This window comes from Saccostrea echinata, unplaced genomic scaffold (assembly GCF_033153115.1).
Source record: "Saccostrea echinata isolate AGI-Se365-2 ecotype Australia unplaced genomic scaffold, CSIRO_AGI_Sech_v1 ptg000009l, whole genome shotgun sequence".
Classification (NCBI taxonomy): Eukaryota; Metazoa; Mollusca; class Bivalvia; order Ostreida; family Ostreidae; genus Saccostrea; species Saccostrea echinata.
The window spans coordinates 47,978,478-47,999,260 of record NW_026889758.1 but is presented as its reverse complement, the minus strand read 5'-3'; the positions used below and the strand labels follow the sequence as shown (position 1 = coordinate 47,999,260).

The 20,783-nt window shown below is 34.1% G+C and overlaps 1 protein-coding gene across 4 annotated transcripts in view; it reads left to right on the top strand.

Annotated features, from left to right (window-relative positions):
• Positions 1-413: 413 nt before the first annotated feature.
• The window catches only part of LOC133182948 (HEAT repeat-containing protein 5B-like), a 25,334-nt gene continuing 4,964 nt past the window's right edge, over positions 414-20,783 (top strand). Inside the window, exons 1-31 of one of the 4 annotated variants that reach the window (XM_061317839.1) lie at positions 414-531; positions 2,196-2,333; positions 2,654-2,865; positions 3,074-3,182; positions 5,546-5,695; positions 7,800-8,001; positions 9,502-9,617; positions 9,903-10,152; positions 10,599-10,748; positions 11,068-11,318; positions 11,884-11,995; positions 12,132-12,284; positions 12,568-12,667; positions 12,789-12,898; positions 13,003-13,166; positions 13,479-13,511; positions 14,474-14,548; positions 15,525-15,731; positions 16,097-16,165; positions 16,259-16,380; positions 16,582-16,741; positions 16,937-17,126; positions 17,336-17,505; positions 17,754-18,063; positions 18,289-18,427; positions 18,550-18,668; positions 18,763-18,866; positions 19,113-19,190; positions 19,294-19,362; positions 19,862-20,038; positions 20,499-20,679. In XM_061317839.1, the coding sequence (XP_061173823.1) occupies positions 2,208-2,333; positions 2,654-2,865; positions 3,074-3,182; positions 5,546-5,695; positions 7,800-8,001; positions 9,502-9,617; positions 9,903-10,152; positions 10,599-10,748; positions 11,068-11,318; positions 11,884-11,995; positions 12,132-12,284; positions 12,568-12,667; positions 12,789-12,898; positions 13,003-13,166; positions 13,479-13,511; positions 14,474-14,548; positions 15,525-15,731; positions 16,097-16,165; positions 16,259-16,380; positions 16,582-16,741; positions 16,937-17,126; positions 17,336-17,505; positions 17,754-18,063; positions 18,289-18,427; positions 18,550-18,668; positions 18,763-18,866; positions 19,113-19,190; positions 19,294-19,362; positions 19,862-20,038; positions 20,499-20,679 (4,408 nt within the window). In that variant the 5' untranslated portion in view covers positions 414-531; positions 2,196-2,207. The remainder of the gene's footprint in view (positions 532-2,195; positions 2,334-2,653; positions 2,866-3,073; positions 3,183-5,545; positions 5,696-7,799; positions 8,002-9,501; positions 9,618-9,902; positions 10,153-10,598; positions 10,749-11,067; positions 11,319-11,883; positions 11,996-12,131; positions 12,285-12,567; positions 12,668-12,788; positions 12,899-13,002; positions 13,167-13,478; positions 13,512-14,473; positions 14,549-15,524; positions 15,732-16,096; positions 16,166-16,258; positions 16,381-16,581; positions 16,742-16,936; positions 17,127-17,335; positions 17,506-17,753; positions 18,064-18,288; positions 18,428-18,549; positions 18,669-18,762; positions 18,867-19,112; positions 19,191-19,293; positions 19,363-19,861; positions 20,039-20,498; positions 20,680-20,783) is intronic. The other 3 variants (XM_061317840.1, XM_061317841.1, XM_061317843.1) reach the window with 3 other exon arrangements.

Sequence of the window (20,783 nt, the reverse complement as noted above, 5' to 3'; positions counted from 1 at the left end):
CCCCCTCCCCTTAAAAATAAAACGAATATAATTATAAATCTAGCTCCCGGAGAATAAGGTACATTTTATCATTTTAGCTACGCGTATCCTAACTTTTTTTAACCTTAGGGAGTGAATTAAAAAAATCTAGAACATAGAAAATAAAAAGGGTTCATATAAAGTAAAAAAAGGATTCATATAAATAAATATCATGACCTTAAAAACAAGTTTATATTGTAGCTTCCTTGTTAAATTCAAATTATCCAGAAACTCTGAGTAACTCTCCGTCATTATTCATTTTAGAATGAATTTCAACTGATAAAGACACGAAACATATGAAGAACGAGTTCATTTTATTTTATTGCGTCACGAGGTTAATGCGCATGTGCGTCCATCTAATAATATTTTTGGTCGTAGGGAACTAGTTATATTTGACAAGCATCGTTGTGATATGTTTTATAATGATTTGGATGTAAAATTTCACAGTATTTTTAACTTATATGTGAGGTAACTATTGGAATAATAGATCGGTGACATCTATATGGAAAATTGGTAGGAGAAATATTTTTAATTTGAATTCCTAGACCATGATCTTATTTTGTGTAAATGTATTTGGAAATGTGACACCATGTCTCGCGATCTCGTAAACCGCAACCCTGAATCCTTTCAGACTTGTTTACCCACAACCCTAAGCAGAGCTCATTTTTAAAGAATCTGCTGAGAATATTTAAAAAGGGGGAATATACTTACGTATTGATAGGAATACGGAAATGCCGGTGGGAGGAGGGTGGGATCTGTTCTGATTTCTGATGCATGGAGGGATAAAAATGATGGAAGTCATTAAGAACATTCTATTCAGGGTTATTAAAATTTTATTGTCAGTGGGATTGCTTCCAAGAGGATTTTTTAAGTACTTCCCATGTTTAAAAATAAATGCACATATATATCAACTTTTTAACTTAAATATCTTTATTAAGCTTAACAGCAGGCATTTATCAAGCTATTTTATTTATTTGGCTACCGTTTTCACTTAAAGAGGAAAAATGAGAACGATTGGTTGACATTAGTGCTAGAGGTTTGAATACACAATAAGAGTTTAGGGGCCCTGGGACATTTTCAAATAAATGTGGCAATAATCTGCGTTTTGAGAGCTAATCTGAGGGATCAGTTCTAGAACTATCATAAATAAAACATATTATGTATTTCAGATGTTGCATGTATGTTAAATCAGGAAATTTGCTGTCATTATAAGGGGAATTTTGACATTTTTTCCCAAAAGGGAAAGGTTCCGTTTACCGGTTGTTAAAACAACATTGATAAATCCCTGAACAGTGAACACATTCTATTCAGATATTATACATTTAATTCATTTAATTATTGCCCAAGGAGCCAAGATTTATTTATTTACAGGGCTCGACATTAACGCTTGTCCGCTTGTCCGGTACCAGTGAAAAAAAATTACGGACAAGTGAATATTGCTGGACACTTGTCCGATAGGACAAGTGCATTTTAATGTGAAGAAGTCTCCAAATAATAAAAAGAACAACTGTTGAGTATTTAGTTTACCGCTGCTTTAAAGACGGAAACAGTACATAAAAACCAAACTTCGATCCCGATATGGATTGCTATGTAATAGAGTTGATACTCGATCGGGATCGATGTTCACTAATTGCATACTACTGCAAAGGCATGGAACTTACGAAGTTCGGATTCTGTTTTATGTTGACAGCATTTATGTTGTCAGGACAGAGAGTCTATATAAAATTTTGATTTGTGTGTTTGTTGTATTTATAAATTACATCACGCACATGTCATGGACTTTATTTTAGTTTTTTAGTTGAAAGGATTAGATCTTTCTTGAAATATTTTCGGACAAGTGAAGTTGAAGTTTGGACAAGTAAATGTCTTGGTCACTTGTCCGAATGGACAAATAGAGAAAAAAGTTATTGTCGAGCCCTGATTTATTTACTATTTTTTAATCACCGTTGTTGCAGTTAATTTTTTCCATATATTTGTAGGCATCTTTCCTAAAAATGAAGGTAGAGATTAAAGATATATATATATATATATATGTTGCTTTGTTGATGTACATAACCCCTGTTTATGTTGGTATACGTGTCTATATAAGTCAGTTATAGTTATGCCATTTATACAGGATTGATATGTCTACTTGAACTTTTGGTTGTGGCCATTTCATTCTCTTTCTTTCCCTTCAGTTGTAAGAAAACATGGAATTGGCACATTCCCTTCTGTTAAATGAAGAAGCATTGTCTAAGATTCCAGACAACAAGAAGCCTGTGTTTGTGTTTGAATGGCTTAGATTTTTGGACAAGGTGCTTGTAGCTGCCCAGAAGGTGATTACATATTGAATTATTTGTAATAAACATGCATGGACATTGAAAATGAAAATAGGACACTAAAATATTATATATAAAGCTGAAAAGATTCCTGTAATACATTGGTGCAAATGATTAAATTTAAGAAATGAAGATTTCAATGACTGAAAGAATGCAGTATGCATAACTACTTAATTTTTAGCTGAAGTCAAATTGTACATTTTAAAACTAAACTTAAGTAAGCAACAACAAAAAAAAAAAAAAAGATTTTTTTAAATAATATTTCAAGAATTTTGACTCTTATAGTGAAATGTTCCTTTAAAAAAATTCCTTTTCAGTCTGATATTAAAGAAAAACAGAAACAATTGGTAGCACAGCTAACCTCTCAAATCAGTGAGTCTCCTGGTCCACCAACTAGAAAACTTCTGGCCCGGAACCTTGCTACAATATTCAGTGTTGGAGACACATTTGACTTGTTTGAAACATTAAATAAATGCAATGATGTCATCAAAAATCGAGATGATTCTCCAAGCTACCTTCCTACAAAGTTGTAAGTACTGAAATATTTGTGTATGTTTAACGGGAGACATCACTTCTTCATGTATTTCAAATATATTATATTCTTAGGAAAAATTGAAAAAAAAAAGAAATTATAATATAAGGTCAAAGGAAAGATGTTTATTGTTGTAAAGTGTCAGTTTGAAAATTTTGTGTTATAATTTTTTTTAAAATATATATATATTTTTTTTCATTTCTAGGGCAGCTATTGCTTGCTTGGGTGCCATGTATGAAAAACTTGGAAGAATGACAGGGAGGTCATATGAAGAGACAGTCCAAACCTTGATCAAATCACTGAAAAATGCAGAGGTAGGCTTAGTGTCAAGTACTTGTTAAAGAGGCAATAAGATTTTGTTATTTTAAATATATCCATTGTCCAAAAAAAAAAAAAAAAAAAAAAAAACCATGTTCAAATAAATTGTGATGTTGTTGAGTTTTAGTTACATTTCAGCACCATTAAAATGATAAAACTTTACAGAAAGAGAAGTCTTAATTTCTTTGAAAATTAAAAGAATGTTCACGCTTATATAAGTAGAAAATTATTATTGATGTATTAATAGACAAAGAAAAGATAGAGTCTAGGGATAAAAAAATAAAAATTGCAAAAAGCAGGTGCCTGGCATATAATATGTATATAATTATAGATGTTGATTTTTATGAAAATCTGTTTTGAAAACTGAGTGAGAAATGTTTTGCAATACCAATGCATGGTACAAATTGACAGCTGTCAAACAAGTAGGAATAAAGTACACTGTTTTTGTACTTTATACAGCTATATAATGAAGTAGTTTGGATAGGAGTAATATATTATACCGTGGCTCATTAACCAAATTAAGATAACAGTCTATACCAACAAGTAATTGCTGTCTGCAATAAGTGAATTGATAAAAGAACCCACATGGATGCAAAAATGAGACTTTACTTATTGCTAGTAACAAAATTAGATAATCTTGTCAGATTGATGCTTTGAACAGTTCCTTATGTGAAATATTTTAATATGACAATAACATAGGCTCATTAACCTGTGACATCTTTTAGCATATGGTTCTACTTGCAACTTATAGTACCAAAAGGATGTTGATATGATCACGATGATGAGTTTTAGGGAGTTTTCCTTCTGATCTGGCTGCATCTGGCTTTTTATAAACTGTCTTATGTAATGTATTTGATGTGATGCCAAGGGGTAGGGATGGATCCGAAATGAGAAAAGTTACATTCCTGCATGAAAGTTTATCTTAAACTTTCTATACTGTTTAAACTTGTATAATAAAAAAAAAACTAGTATTCGTCTATTCAGAGGCATTCCTTCTGGATAAGATAGAGATTTTTGTGGCTGCATAATTCTTGGTGCATGTTAGCTATTTTCAGAGAAAGAAATCTGGGGGTTTTATTGACACTGAATGGAAGGCATGTTGTTAATAAGACAGCCAAACTTATTCAATGAATGTTTTGATTGGTAAGTAGTTGAAAAGGATGAAGGAAAATTCTTAGAGGCTTGTAGGTGCTGAGGGAGGGGTAGTTTACTGGTTTATCAAGCATACTGCTGATCATAGAATTTCAATAAACCCAACTAAATTAAAGATAACAAGTGCAAAGTATTGAAAAATAAGTGAAGTATTAACATTTTGGAAGAATGTTACTTTCAGATAGGTTTAATGGGAATTTCTTGTTCATTCCCTATAGCTTAGTTATATGTATTCATGGTATTTGCCTGGTGCATTGAACCTTTGCCCAAAGCAGGTGCTGCAGTTAAAAAAGAATACAGTAATTAAAATTGAAGGTTAAATTCCCAGACAAAACTGCACAGTTGTGATTAGAGATCTAATAAAAGAAATTTTCTAGTTCATTCAAACTAGGTGAATTGATATTGTTGAAGGCAATTCTTTAACATGTTTAATGAGAATTCCCTTGGTTCCTCAACCCAGGGAAGCAATCATCACTTCTGTGTATAAGTCAATGAGGAAGAAAACAATTGGCTAATTAACTGTAAATGATGCTTATGAATTGTGTGCAGTACTGCACCTTTTTTTGTGTTAGTTTCATTGCCCCCCTGACAAGCTGCCATGTAGATCATGTGATCTTCCATGTTGTCGTGGTTACTGGGCCAGTTGCCAGGTGTGAGTTTGTTAGGAGTCTGGAGAATGGTTTATATCCTCCATCAATCAACTAGGAAACAAAACAGATCCTGCGCATTTCAAACAATAACTCAGCAGATCACACACAAAGACATAGACAACTTTATTGTCTATCATACACAAAAGTGCTGCAAAAAATTAAATTGGACATAGCCCAGAAAAAAATAAAGTATCTCTATATTAATATTTTTATTGTATTCAACATTGTGGAAAGTACATTTATCATTTTCAATGTCCTTGTACTTAGTAATGTTACAATTTTAAAATCACTATGTACTTGAATCATGTTTTTTTTTTCTTGAAGCAATTATTGTAGGTATATCAATTCATTTAGAATTTTAGATATAGTAGTTTAAAACAAAATCAAGTGGTTCTGATAGCAATACAAATTATGATGTTCAGGTGATATAACCAAGAAAACGAATGATATAATTAAAAAGAAAATCATTTAAACATGTTAAAGAGAGATCTAATTTTGATAGATTTCTTTTTGTTGCATAAATATATCCATGAATTGACCTTTAACCTTTTTTTTAGTCTCAAGGTCGTAGTGAGATTATGTCAACATTAGAGAAGGTGATAAAGGGATTGGGGTCGGCAGGTAATAGTACATATAAGGATGTGTACAAGGCCACGAAACAGTGTATGACAGACAGGTCCATGGTGGTCAGATTTGCTGCAGCCAAGGTAACTTGTTTTTTAATAAAATGGGGAATAAAGAAGAAATTTTTATAAGCATGCAAACTGATGAAAATTCTTGTCAATAACTATTTATGATATGTCAGTGTTTATAGACCTGGTGATTTGTTGTATGCTGTTATGAATAACTTCTCTTCCATTTGTTTTCCTCTCTTCCATTCTTTTCGATCTTGATTTAAGGTCAAGATGTGAAGAATCTTTTTCCCTTTCATCTGCTTCAGAAATTGGACAGGCAATACAGTGTGCACTTTTAGTAGAGGCTCCTGTTATGAAAATTTCCGCTTCAATTTTCTGCTCTTGTATGATGAACTAAAGTAAATTTTCATACATACCCTATTGTACTTTCTGCAGAAATATTAATGCAGAGATGCTAAAAAGTATACAAGCTACACTTTCTATGATGTTTATTCATTAGGAATGACATAGTTTGTGAGTAAGATAAGATTGATGAAGACAGTACTAGTTGTTTTCAGTGTAGGATGTGAGAAAGACAAAGCTGGGGATTATTTGGGGGATTTTTCTTATGATTCATGGCTGCATGCATGTACTTAATTACTTCAAGCTCTCTGGGAAGAAAGTCGCTTAGTAAATGAGTCTAGAGATGAAGAAAACTCAAACCAAGTGGTTATTTAATAAATATTTCTACATGCATATTTCAGCGATTATTCAAGTCTGGATGTCCAATTTTCCTTTTTTCTCTCTCCCTTGTGTTAAATTGGAAACACATGTTAATGTAAATTCACAACTGTTCATGTCACTTGTATGTAAAATCTGAAGATAAAGAACAGCGATGGTTTTCAGAGATAATCATCTTTATTCACTTGAGAAAAAAAAAATTGGGGGGTCAAAGTTTCTCACAGGTTCTATTTTAACTGTAGTTGTTTTGATTAGGTTTCATATTTATGATAGATGAATCAGCAAGTTGCTTGTTCTTCTGTCAGAATAGTGGCTAAGGACCCCAAGAACATGGTGAATAACTTATTTTCCCTTATTTGCAACATACTTTTACAATTACACAGCCATCACTTTAGGCTTTATATATATTACACAGTGGTGTGCATTACCTATATCAAGGAAAAATTATCAAATTAGCAATTGTAATTTGATACAAAGGTTCATTTAGAATTATTAGTAGAATTATATAAGGTTCATCATTAGGGAGCAGTGTGTAATACCTTTACTTTATAGAAGAAATATCAAGATATTCTGTTATAAATTTTCCATTAGTAGATGGAAGTAAAATAATGGCATTCTAACTTCCATCAATACATATGAAGTCTCCGTTTGTAAAATTTTAAAACCATTTTAATGATCAACAAAGACCAGCAGTGGAGGAAGGGTCGAGCTGTAGACAAGAGTTAAAGGGGAGATGGGGTCAGTGGGTTGGGTAGCATTTAATGATACATTGTGTCAGATATATCTATATACAGTTGAACTTCAGTATCTTGAACACTGATATCTCGAATACCATGGATATATTTGTCAAAGTGATTTAGAAGTCCCAACCTCTTATTCTTTAAGTATTTTACTCCAGATATCTCAAAACCTCGGATATCTCGATGTTTTTTCTGATCAGTCCGATTGAGTTCGAGATAACAAGGTTTGACTGTATATTTAAGGAATGAATTTAATAGCTACCCAATTTATACGGTGTAAACTGGGTGGGGCAGTTTACATTTTGTAAACTGCGAAGCAGTTTATAAAAAAGCATAAACTATTCCAACCCATTTTTGCTGTATAAATTGGGTAGCTATTAAATTCATTCCTTATTATTTAATTTTCAATCAATTTGTGTATGAAAAATAAGATGATTACCCTTGAAAAAAGACTTCAGATTGTACAAATTTTAAATGTAATGTCAGGCGGATCGATACGTTATTGATGCAAGTCATTGTAACGTAGGCAACACCGTTTAAACCATATAAATTAATTTTCTTATCCAATCGAATACTGCGTTATAACCAGAATTAAATTATATATATTTGTGACCTTTATGTTGATTTACTGACAATAGCAGATATGAGTAAAACATGAAGTTTAAAGGACTCGTTAATAAAAATTCAAGCTTAACAAATTTTAACACTTATTTCAGTGCATGCTACAACTGGTGAATGAGGCTCCTTTCATGTACACGAGTGAGTTGGAGACAGTTAGCTCCCTTTGTTTTCGAGCCTTAGATGGCTCTAATTATGATGTCAGGTGTGCTGTGGCGAAACTTCTGGGAAATCTTATGTCAATGACCCAGAGTCCTAAGGCAGCCAGCACAGGTAAAGTTCATTACAGAAACTCGTTAAGTGTGATTTAATAGACAATCAATAGAATATGTGCTATTAGATGTCATTTTTCAATCATATTTAGTGTGCTGTTACACTAGGTTCATTGACCAAGAAAGTAATTGAAAATTGATTTACTAATATTTGTGTCATGCACCTTCCATATGCTTGTCAGAATCTTGTGGTAGATTATTACACTGATGGTTAAATGAAGGCTGAGATTCAACTTTAATGATCTTTCTCATGCATCATATTTCCTCTCTGATTGTTCACAGGTGTTCTTGAAAGTACATTTTTAAGTGCACTTGTAGTGCAATAAAAGATGTCCTTCCTGCACCACTGTAGAATCTAGACCATGTAAGCTTGGTTAAAAGCTAATTATCTCTTCTGTTTTAGGCAGTTTTTCTAGACTGAGTTTTGGAGGTATTTTAACTACTAATACACTGTAAATTAATAATAGCTTGGTATTTATGGGGCTTATACATGTATATAAGAAATTTGCTCTTTTATGCTTAGTATATTATTGTAGTACATGTGTATTACCTTTCATCCTTTCACTATTCAGGAAATATATTGTTGAAAAAGTTAATGATATAATTTTATCTGCTACCCATATTTATATTCTTTCCTTCTTTTTTATTTGTTTTTTGGTCAAACTAGAGCCTAAATTCAAAAACCTATTCAAAATAAAATATCTTGACATTTACCACTTTTAAAATCTGTTTGGTTCAGAAGCTGTACAGAACTATAAAGAAAGAACACCTATTATTGTAATTTGAGAAGGTGATATTTATTGTAGGTATTAAGTAAGTAAACCACTTTGTTGCAGTATCTTAATTCTAACACAGCTGATATATTTTGATAACAGCAGGATCCAGATAACCTTCTGTTGATTAGGGCCTGTTAGATTCTTCTTTTAAGTATATCTCTTGTTAAATATTGATATTTATCACAGAAGTGATTAGGAACCTGAAATGTTTTATGTATAACGAACAAGTGGTACTTCTCTGTATGTTCACTGATAATGATATCATAGATCCCCCGTCCTCTGAGGCAGGGGATGTAGCAATGTGGTGGACGAATGCGGAAATGGAGCTGTCTAGTTAATGGTGGGGTGGTGAGAGATAAAAGAAATATTTTGGAAGTGAAACTTGGTATCTTATCATGAAATGTAATATAAACCTATAGAAGCTGATAATTTTGATAGAAGTATAATTTCTTGAATAAATATACATTATAAATGAAATTCTACTTCATCCTTATCACTTTACTTCATTATTTGAAAGGAAAAATTATCACCCTAAGTTTATCTGTATGAGTTCAAGATGAGATTTAACAATATATAGAGGAAGTGAGATATATGAAGCATTGCATGAAGCTTCGGCTGCCAATGGACCAGGAAGAGATAAAAATTATATAAAAGAGAAGTTACAGAGTCAGTATAGATTATGAGATAATGAAGTATCTTTGAATTTTTTCTTCATGTCTGTTGCCTAAACAAAGATTTTTGTTTCTTGACAGCTAAATGGAAGCAACCCAAACTTGAAGATGTGTTGAATCTGTTGTCTGTTGGCTTTTTGAAAGGAGGGATAGGGAGTGGAAATATCAATAGAGAAATTAGAGTGGGAGTCACACATGTAAGTCAGACCAAAACAGAATGACAGAAATAATGTAAATAATAAAATCAGCATGGAATAGTTGTGTTGTTAAAGTATAAAGCAGAATATCTCAGACAGACTTAAAATTGTCAATTTTTGTATGAACATAACTGCAGTTCTTTGAGTGAATGCGAATACTTGAAATACCATTTATTTTTTTTTTTTATTTGATTCTTTAAATATACAAGTTATCTATCTAGCTCTTATGTAGTGTAATTTATATGTAAATTTCAAAATGTGAAGAATTTGAAGCACATTTTGTAGGCATATATAGAGTTTGTGAAGTCCATGGGTGGTCTGTGGCTGGAGAGAAATATTTCTGTGTTTCTGAACCACATCTTTGAGCTAGTGGCCAACCCAAAGGCGACGCCTACCCATGTGGATGCCGTGTATGCCAGGAAGTGTGTGCTGTTCATCATAAGATCAGCCATTGGAGGTTTATTAGGAGAAAAAGCTCAAATAGCAGCAGCCAAGGAGATATCACAAATCATTGTCAAGCAGATGAATATTGTAGGTGGGTTATATATATGTACAGATATTGTTGTAAAATGTGGGATGTTTGTGGACGAAATATGAATGTTATTTTGATATCATATTTCCTGTGGTTCGTGTGATGTAATTTCTTCCAATATGTGATAATATATCATGAGGGAAATATCTTGATTTCTTGATAAATTTTAGGAAGAAAGAGAGCACAGTTGAATCATTACATAATATAGATGTAAAAATATGCTTTTCTTGGCATCCATGTGCATGATTAAGCTTACAAAATATTTTTCAAGATAGTAAATTATTGTTTTATGTTGAAAATGCAAAATTATTGTTTACTTTTTTCCATAAAAAAAAATGAACTATCACTGGTTGTAATAAAAAGTATTCTCTCTGAAATATTTAGAGTGTTAGGCTTGATGGTTGTAAAATATGTCGTGTCTTCTTTAATAACTCATGTACTTGTTGTAGGTGAAGCTACAGTGGATTCTGATGGAAGATCCTCCAGTGCTGATATAGCAGGTAGCCAGCATGTTTTGGTGTGTGCTTTACATGAACTAGGCAGTCTTGTGTTAAGACTGGGGACCTCGGCCAGTCCATTAGTAGCTGAACCAGCCACAGGTATATATAATATACATGTATTGTATATACAATATACAGTAAAACTTGTCTAATCTTAACACCACTGATTCCAAAGAAATTGGGCATATAAGACAACTTTCCGGATTAGACAACATTTTAAACAATTGATTTACTGAAATAAACTTAAATGTTACATCATACTAGGCAAGATTTGGAATACACAACATCCAGATTAGACAAGTTTCACAGAACTAGACAAAGAGCAATTTATAAAATGCTCTGCATTTCATGTATTGATTGGAGGAGACATGTCATTCATACATCAAAGCTATTAGAAAATGTTTTATTTCATATTTAGGTATCATAGAACCAGTAGTATCAGTGTTGATTCACCCAAGCCATGCTGCTCGGCTGTCTGCCTCATGGTGCTTAGGGAGCATTTCCAGGGCCCTACCCTCCCAACTGACTCCTCTACTTGACAGGTGTGTAGAGAGGATGGACAAACTCAAGACCTCCCCAGAGGCAGTGTCTGGGTACAGCAGTGCCCTGGCTGCCCTCCTTGGAGGAGTGTATCAGTGTCCTCTGGGTATTCCTCATGCCAAAGGCAAGGTAAGTAATCTGGTCATCAGCCAGATACAGGTAAACTTCAGTATCTTGACATTGGCAGGACTATCGGAAAAATATCAAGATATCTGGGGTGTTGAGATATCAAAGTTGAGATTCAAAGTCCAAGATTTCTGCATTGCATAGTTTATTATGTACATGAATAGTCAGTAATTCATCTTATTTTCAGCAATTCCTCTATTTCTTTGTTAAAAAAAATCTGAGAAGTAATTAAAAAAATATCTTATTGATAAATTGTGTTCTTTCTCCATATCATAAGCTTTCTAAATTTACTGAATGCTTTCAGTTCGGCATTCCTGTGTAACATTTGCTTTTTATCAGAACAGGATAGGAAATGCGAGTTTTTGCAAATCATATATATATATAGTAAATACTGCCAGGGCCACAAAGGGAAGTCATCATATTCCATGTTGTCGACATATCCAATGTTGAGATATCAAAGTTTACCTGTATAAACCTTTTGATTATATTAAAAAAGCTGAAAGTACAAAACTTTGCAGGAAATGTTATAAAATGTTTAATCCTTAAAATTGTATTTTTTTCTATTTAGCAACTATTCAATCTATCAGAAGAATTGTTAAGAACAGCATCCCAGAACAGCCGCTTGTCTTTACAGAGGACCCAGTCTGGCTGGCTTCTCTTAGGATCTCTTATGACATTAGGTAATTTATACACAAGTCTTTACAGAATCTTGGCTACAGAATCTCAGCTTTTCTACTCATGGCAAATTAGAAAAAGCACTCACAATAATCCAAAACAGTCTGACCAGTCTTTTTTTTATTTTGATTTCTGTATCAGGTCCAGCTGTGGTGAAGAATCACTTACCCAGAATGCTATTGCTGTGGAAAAATGCTTTCCCAAGATCTCACAAAGAGTTGGAAGCCGAGAAACAGAGAGGGGATTCCTTCACCTGGCAGGTGACACTAGAGGCACGATCAGGGGCTTTAGGAGGTACATGGAGATCACTGAACTGTGAACATTATCTTACCATTTTAATAGCTTCTAACTAGGTGTTAATCATTGAATTTTTAATAACAAGCTGATAACTTGTTATTCTTTTATATATATTACATGCAATTTAAAAGACCCCCCCCCCCCCCCCCCCGGAAAAAAAAAAAAAAAAAACTCAGATGGTAGTATTTTATTTTGTCTGCAAGAGTAAGCTCTAAAATATGATTTTTTTCTTAATTGTTGCCATTTATTTCATCATAATTTTTGCTGATTGACCTTTCAGCCATGAATAGTTTTCTGCAGCACTGTCGTGACCTTGTGACAGAAGATGTCATCCGTCGCCTGCTGGCTCCACTCAAATGTGCTCTTCTTATGTTTGCACAGTAAGTTTGAATGGATTATTCAATATTGGTGCATAACATTTCAGCTCATCTACATAGAATTGTTTATCCATGCATGATCTTTAAAAATGCTATAAAAAAATGTTTTTTCACACAATTTCAGATTGCCCTGGGTGATTAAGCAGTATGGTACACACCTGAAAGCCAGTGCTGCTATGGTTAGACTAAGATTGTATGATGTTCTGTCCCAACTCCCTCCAGAATCATTTGAAGGTAGTAGACACCTGCATCCACTCATTTATCACATGTGTAATGAATTCTGTAGAAGTGTGTGTTGCATATAATTTTGTTTTTAATTGAAAATTTATCACTTCTAGGAACTTACACTGACTTGTTGAGAGAGCTGGTTGCAGAGTTTACACTGACAGACAACCCAGCCAACACCACAACCTCCTTATTGAGGGCCATGTGTCATGTGGATGACAGTGTCATTCTGGGATCCTGGCTTCAGGAGACAGACCACAAAGCTATTGAAGATCAGGTATTTATTGTAACTTCCCGCTTGGAAATGTGCTTGTGCCCAAGCAATATCATGATTTGTCTTGTGCTCAGATGATACTTATTAGCAACCATTTGTATTCATAAAGCATGAATAAAAATCAGTTTTCATGTTCATTTTTTAAATTATATATTTTTCTTTAGAAGTTTAAGATCAATTAATTGCATCACACACAATTGTGATAACTCATTTCTAGAAATGATGAAATCCAAAATTAGTTGAAATTTAAAATATTTTTAACTTTACCTTGAATTATATTTGGGAGTAGTTTTGATACAAGCCTTCCCTTTGTAGTTTGAACCCAATCGTAAAGTTGATAAAGAGGTAGTAAGTACAATCTGCATTCTGATTCATCGTGGCGTTTTGAATGCAGGCATGACCAACCAAATCTGTCTTGACTTTAACTGACTGATATATTAAGATGTACAGATACAAGCATGTTATATCTATTAACATGTTTCAGTTATCTTTAAATTTGAAAGAAATTGAATGTCTTTTCCATTATATTTAAAATGCATCTTCTCTCACTTTGCTTTTTTCTTTTTCACTGTTTTGGCATTCTTAGAATGTTGCTGTCATGAATTCATTAACATTAGGGAATGCAGATTGTGAAAAAAAATCTAGTATAAAATCCTAATTCAGGAATTCACCCAATATATGTACAATTGAAAGAACTTTTCTTTCAATATTTTAATATTAATGAATGAATTAACATTTCTTAGATATTGTGGAGTTAACCATTTCCTATTCAGAATCATGCAGCAAATTTTATAAACGTGTACATTCTTAAACATTTATTCCAAATTTGTAATCAAAGGGTTTCAGTGCATCTATTTCAGAGTTTCAATTAAAATTCTGTATCATACAACCAAGAGCATGAAAAAAGAGTGATGTTTTACCTTACGCTTTGGCATATCCTACATCAAAGCTTGTGTTAAATGCAAATGTACAACTTTAATTTTTAACATGACAATAATATTAAATGTATTAAAAAAGGTCATATAAAAAAAAATTATAGTGATTCAGAGTAAATATTCAACATTCTTCATCTATGTCTTTCTGGATATACATGTAAATCTGTCAAATTTCAGCACAGATCTTTACTATTTAAACCATCTTTTTTGCTTTCTGCTTGAAACTGCCTTAAGTGTTAGTATAAAGACAGTATATGATTGGTAGAATGAAAAGTGTTGCTGACATTGTGTGCACTTAGTAGATATTAGACTATAATTGCAACAACTTGTCTTGTTTTTTTTTAAGTATACATGTACTATACTTCTCTATTTTAGTTGCAACCTAACAGTGCCTCTGGGTCTGGAGCCTTAGAACATGACTCACAATCTTTGTATGCCAGATGTCCAACAGTATGTAAAAGTTTTACACATATCTTACAGAAATAAGAAGAGAAAAAGCTAGGGCTCTAATTGGTGAATAATTAAGTCACCATGGTGCATAAAATTTTCAATTGACACCTAAAATCTCAGCATGTCCTCAAACTGGCAATTTTTTTTCTTCTTGTTTTGGAAACCAATAAATTTTGGGACCAGAAGCATTTTGTTTGAATACTGATTTCTAATGCATTTGGAATGTCCAGGCTATTGTTTATTTAATGCTTGCAGAGTAGTCCTTCTGTCTAAATAAACTTTTAAGAGTGCCCTTATGAAAACTTGTCACACAATCAAGTTCCCTTCTGATTACTAGATTAGCATATCCCCTTTTAAGGTCTACAAAAAGCACTCTGCCTAAGGTTTAAAAACCAGTTTATAGAGTTGGCGTCAAAAAGAATTGGCTTGGCTCCCAAAAATTTGAATTGGCACCTAAATATTTTGGGCCAGGAACCAGCTGGTGCCTAAATTTTCAAAAGTCACTTTGAGGCCAGGGCAAAGCACTGAATATACTTTGTAGTATTCTTAGATTGCTACCTTTGGTGTGATCATAAGAACATTAATTCATGAAAAGATTTTGTAGGAGTATAAATAGAGAGAAATACAGACCCAAATTTGTGAATATGTTGTAGAGACCATTACAAACATGTACACTTATGTTCACATTTTGCATGAAAATTTGAATTTTCTGTGTGTATATATATATATATATATATATATATATATATATATATATATATATATGCATATGTATTATATATATATATATATACATGTATATATATATCTAAAATTTAGAGCATCACATTGAATTCATATCTTTATTTTTTGTGATATAGCTACAACTTTGTGCCAATCTATCTTCATGTATAAAATAAAATCATAGTGTTGGTTAAGTGAGTCATTTGTAACCAATAAGCAGTAAATATTTGAACTTTTTTGTTTGATCATTCAGAGTGATCCTATCCCTGGTCCCCTCCCCCTCGGTGTGGCTGTGATTGACAGTTCAGTGCGACTTTACGGTTTGGTCTTCCCTCGAGTAGCACACAAACACAGACTTCAGATGTTACAGCATTTCATCGAATGCATCAAACAAGCCAAGTCGGTTAGACAACAGGCTGTACAGATGAACATCTTCACTGCTGTTCTCTGTGCTTTAAAGGTACAGTGTTTCTGGTCAATGAAGTTTAAAGGTACGGTGTTTCTGATCAATGAAGTAGGTTTTGGAAATCGCCTTTCCTTTGTAAACATCTTACATTTTAAAGGATAGAATAATTGTGAATGTTTATCACCTTAATATTATATGTATTTTGTTTATTGAACAACAGAAACACTAATAATAATACAGGCATTAAAGAAGAAGTATTTATGTTCAGTTCACAAATGGAAAAAAAAGTGCTGCAAAGGAAAGTTGGTTTATAACACCTCTTTCCTTTCAAAGTTTGGGCTATTTCTCCCACCATAGGAGATACACGTACATGTATCATATTTTGAAATATTTTCACAATAAAGATTTTTATTTTTCAGAATCTGTCAGATGCAAAAGAAAACCTTGGTCCTGATGAAGTAAAGAAGTCTGCCTTTAATCTTATTATGGTAGGAATTTTTTTATTATTTATTGATAAAATAACAGCTGAATTTAAAATTTGATCTGATTTATCACAAATTCTCTATATGATAACTTTACAGGGTGCACTGAGCAGCACCAACCCTATTCTGCGTTGTGCAGCAGGTGAAGCACTGGGTCGAATGGCACAGGTCGTGGGTGACAGTCGCTTCATTGCAGACATGGCACAGTACAGCTTTAATAGGTACAGATATTGTCAGTGATGTTAAACAAAGAGAAATGTTGTAAAGTTTTAAAAGGATGTATTGAAGGAAGTAAGAAGAAAATAATTTTGGAATAAGACATACTTTTTACAATGTTCATGTACTCAGATTAATTGATTGTGACGCTTTTCTTTAATTGATTTGAGATAATATAAGCTTGTACAGTATATTATCCATTTTAGCCTGAAGTCAGCTCGAGATGTAATCAACAGAACCGGCCACTCCTTAGCCCTCGGCTGTTTACATAGATATGTTGGAGGGATGGGGTCAGGACAACACCTTAACACCAGTGTCAGTATTGTACTGGCTCTGGCCCAGGACTCCAACTCACCTGTTGTACAGGTAAAATTTGTTCAGAAGCTGAAGAATCTCAATCATTAGATATTAGCACTTTTTTCAAACCAAATCTTTCTATCAAACCAATTGAGCCTCTTTAGTGATCTGACTTTTCAGACATTTTTCTTTGAGAACTTTGTTGAAGAAAGAAGCAAGTTATGAAATGCGTATGAATCAATGCATTGATTTGGTTTTTGACAGGTGTGGGCCCTACATGCCCTGGGACTGATAGCTGACTCGGGAGGCCCCATGTTCAGAAGCTATGTGGAGCCTACCCTCTCCCTGGTCCTACAGCTTTTACTGTCTGTCCCTCCATCCACTGTTGACGTCCATCAATGCCTAGGAAAATGTCTGTCTGCTCTCATCACATCACTGGGACCTGAGTTACAAGGTAATGCTTTTCCAATGGTCCATAATGCAACAAGTTGTGAGAGCATTGCATGTTATACATGTATGTTGGAAATAGTTTACATCAATAGTTATAAAGATATACTGTAAATAGGATGAGAAGAATGTATAAATACATGTACCTTTGTCCTTTTCAAATTTTTGATTTGAAAAACACTTAAGAAAATGTTAATGTTATTTTTTTCTGTGTAGGTAACAGTGGATCTATAGCCACAGCCAGGCTCTACTGTATGGTGTGCTGTGCTATAATGCAGGATCACCCTGACTCCCTGGTCCAGGCTGAAGCCATCACTTGTCTACAGCAGCTACATATGTTTGCTCCCCGCCATGTCAACCTCACCTCACTGGTACCTCATCTCTGTGTAAGTGATAAAAATAACCTGATGTAACGCAACTACAGACTGCTGTAAACCAACTTTTTTTTTTAATATAGTAAACTCAGTAAAGTAACTTTTTCCAAGCAACCACAGTTCATTTGAGTTGGTGTTGATTTAGAGTAAAATTTTAATCTTCCTTTGGCAGTATATATATCCTTTTATAGTTTAAATGCATGTATGAGTAATGGTTGTTGGAGTAAATGAATTTGATTCTTCTATTCGTTCTAATACAGGCTACATTGACTAGTTCACACCTCCTCCTCCGTCGAGCTGCCGTGGGCTGTCTACGTCAGCTGGTGAACAGAGAGGCAGGAGAAGTCAGTGACCAGGCCTTGACCCTGGCGGGAGATGGCAGTAATGAGGACTCCATCATCACGGAGACAGGCCTGGAGGGTCTGCTGTTTGGAATGATGGACACAGAGAATGATGGAAAACTGATCTCTGATGTCCAGGACACCCTTATCAGTCTGCTTCAGTCCCTGGCTACTCAAAACCTCACAAGGTGGCTGAAGTTACTTAAAGGTGTCTTGTCAGCTTCCAGTGGTGAGTATTCAACTGTTCTGTTGGGGTTTTCTTGCCCAAGAGTCAATGAGTTTTATGAATTTAAGATTTCTTAGTTAATTCAGTATGCAAATTATTTGTAGCATTTCATTTTCATAATGTGGAAGTATACAGCAACACTTAGGAAAGCTAACCATATTGTGTATCTATTGAAGAAAGAAACAAACATCAGAAAAGAATCTGACTTTTATTGTTAATTTGTTTAAGACACCAGTAGCAGTGGGCCACTAGAGAGTGCTCCAGACAACAAAGAGAAGGATGATGATGATGACGACGAAGAGGAAGATGCAGGATTAGAGTTCAAGGCCAGTGCTCCAGATGTCACCCATCCAACTGTGGCACCAAGGTCTGTGTGTTTTAAGCATAAGAATATGTTCGTGATCTGTGAAATTCAGAGGGTTTGCAATTGGAAAGGAGTAGAATTATTTAATATTGATTGTTAATGAAGGAATATTTTGATACTGACAGGTGGCCAACTAGAGTGTTTGCTACAGAGTGTCTACAGAAAATTCTCCTGGCCTGTGAAGGAATACAAGCACACTTTGACCTTGAACTAGCTAGAGAAATAAAACTGAAAACCAGTAACGGTGAGTCTCTACTGTTTACAAATAAAATTTATGGGTTTGATTATTGGTACTTTTCATGGCTTAAATGAGGACTGTGGAATTGTTCTGTTTTCAGAAAACTTCCTGGTTTTACATCTTTCTGAGCTTGTCAGAATGGCCTTCATCGCAGCAACATCAGACAGTAACCAGCTTCGTCTAGCTGGTCTGTCAGCTTTGCAGGTATTGTTCAGTTTTAGCAGAGTTGCAACTATAAATTTCTTAGTTTCTTACATACCATATGATGATTATCCTTATGGTCACCAGGACATTGTCACTATTACTGTAACTACACAATTTTTGAAGAGGTAAAAAGCATTTTTAAGAAGATTATTATAAATAAATTACATTGTTTAGATTTGAAATGTGTAGGCTCATACCTGTATGTTCCACTGAATTTTATTCTTGAAAATTGAATTTCTTTGGCAGGATATCATCACAAAGTTTGCATCAGTTCCAGAACCAGAATTTCCTGGTCATGTGATTCTAGAGCAGTTCCAGGCACAGGTAACAAATAACAAGAAGAATGGGTAATCAATATTCATACTATTTGTTCAAAATTCTCAAAATGAAAGAGAAAAAGACATATTAGATAGATACTGCATTTTAGGTTAGTGCAGCCCTCCGTCCAGCTTTTTCACCTGACACTTCATCAGATGTCACAGCAGCTGCATGTGATGTAAGTAGTTTTGTATTCTGTATTGATTTCACCTTTTGTAAATGGTCTCTCTCTCTCTCCTTGGGCACCATAGTAATCAGTGTGTCCCTATATCTGTCAGATATACTTTGTCCAGGGTATATATATTCTCTTCCCATGCCCCATTTTGGCTCGTACTTTGCAAAGTGCCTGTGGATGAACGGTGCAGTGCCTTTGATCCAAGTTTCTAGATAAAAGATCAAGGTCAAAACAGGCCTCTGTGTAAATCCTTTTTTCGGAACATTTTTTCTCTCCCCTTGGCTCAATTTTTCTCATTACCTAAAGCAGATCTTTATGTGAAATTCTTATCCTGACTATACATTTCACCCATGGGATACTTTTGATAATGGGGATGTAGTGTTTGAACCAAGTCAAAGATCAAGGTCAAAACTTTTTTTTTGGTAAACTCCATGGATAAGGGATCATTTCAGCTCCATAATTTATGTAATGTTTTTCAATGCAATTTGTAATTTGCAAACAGGTTTGCAGTACATGGATAGGCAGTGGAGTAGCTCGTGACCTCAATGACCTTCGTCGAGTACATCAGTTGCTGGTGTCCTCCCTAGCAAAATTGAATGCAGGAAAATCCCAGTCTCCTTTGTACAATGAGAGTGCTGTTACCATGGAAAAATTAGCTGTACTGGGAGCCTGGGCAGAGGTAAGACTTGTGCCAGTATTCTCAGATTTATTTTATAATGTGATCTTTAATCAGTGCTTAGAAACAATCTGTCAAAAGTTATTCTTAGTGCTGTAAATCATTACTGAAGTTCATCATTGGCAATTTTGAAAAACAGTCTGTTCACTGACTCTGTATACACATTGAAGCATACAAGTTGTTGCTTGACAAAAAATGGAGTCAAATGAATTCTTATCAAAATTGAAATCCTTACAGAAATCAAAATGTTGATCCTCAGTTCCTCAAGTTAATACTTCGAACTTCGTATTTTCATTTTCATGTTTCATGAGCGTTTTCATGTAACCCTTCGTATTCTTTGTCATTTATGAGTTTAAAAAGTGGAGGGGGAGAAAAAAATGAAAATTATGTCATATTTTGCAGAGTAAATGTTGTTGTCAAAAAGTTTCAAGTGCTATAGCTGTTCCATTGATTTTCATTTCAGGTGTATATTGTGGCAGTAGAAAGGGAGCATGAAAAGGAAACTAAACCCCAGAGGGAGGAGGAGGAATACGGAGAGAGTTCCAGGGAGAGTCTGTTGTCCCTGGTACAGCCAGAACTCCCCACCCTCAGTCAAAACTGGTTAGGAGCCCTCAGAGACTATGCATATCTCTCCCTCCCAACAGGTAAAAATATGCTGTGTACATGTACAAACAATAATTGCCGTCTGGCAATCATTTGTACATGGGAAAAGTACAAGTTTAACTTTTCAGTTTTGTCTTTTTCCCCC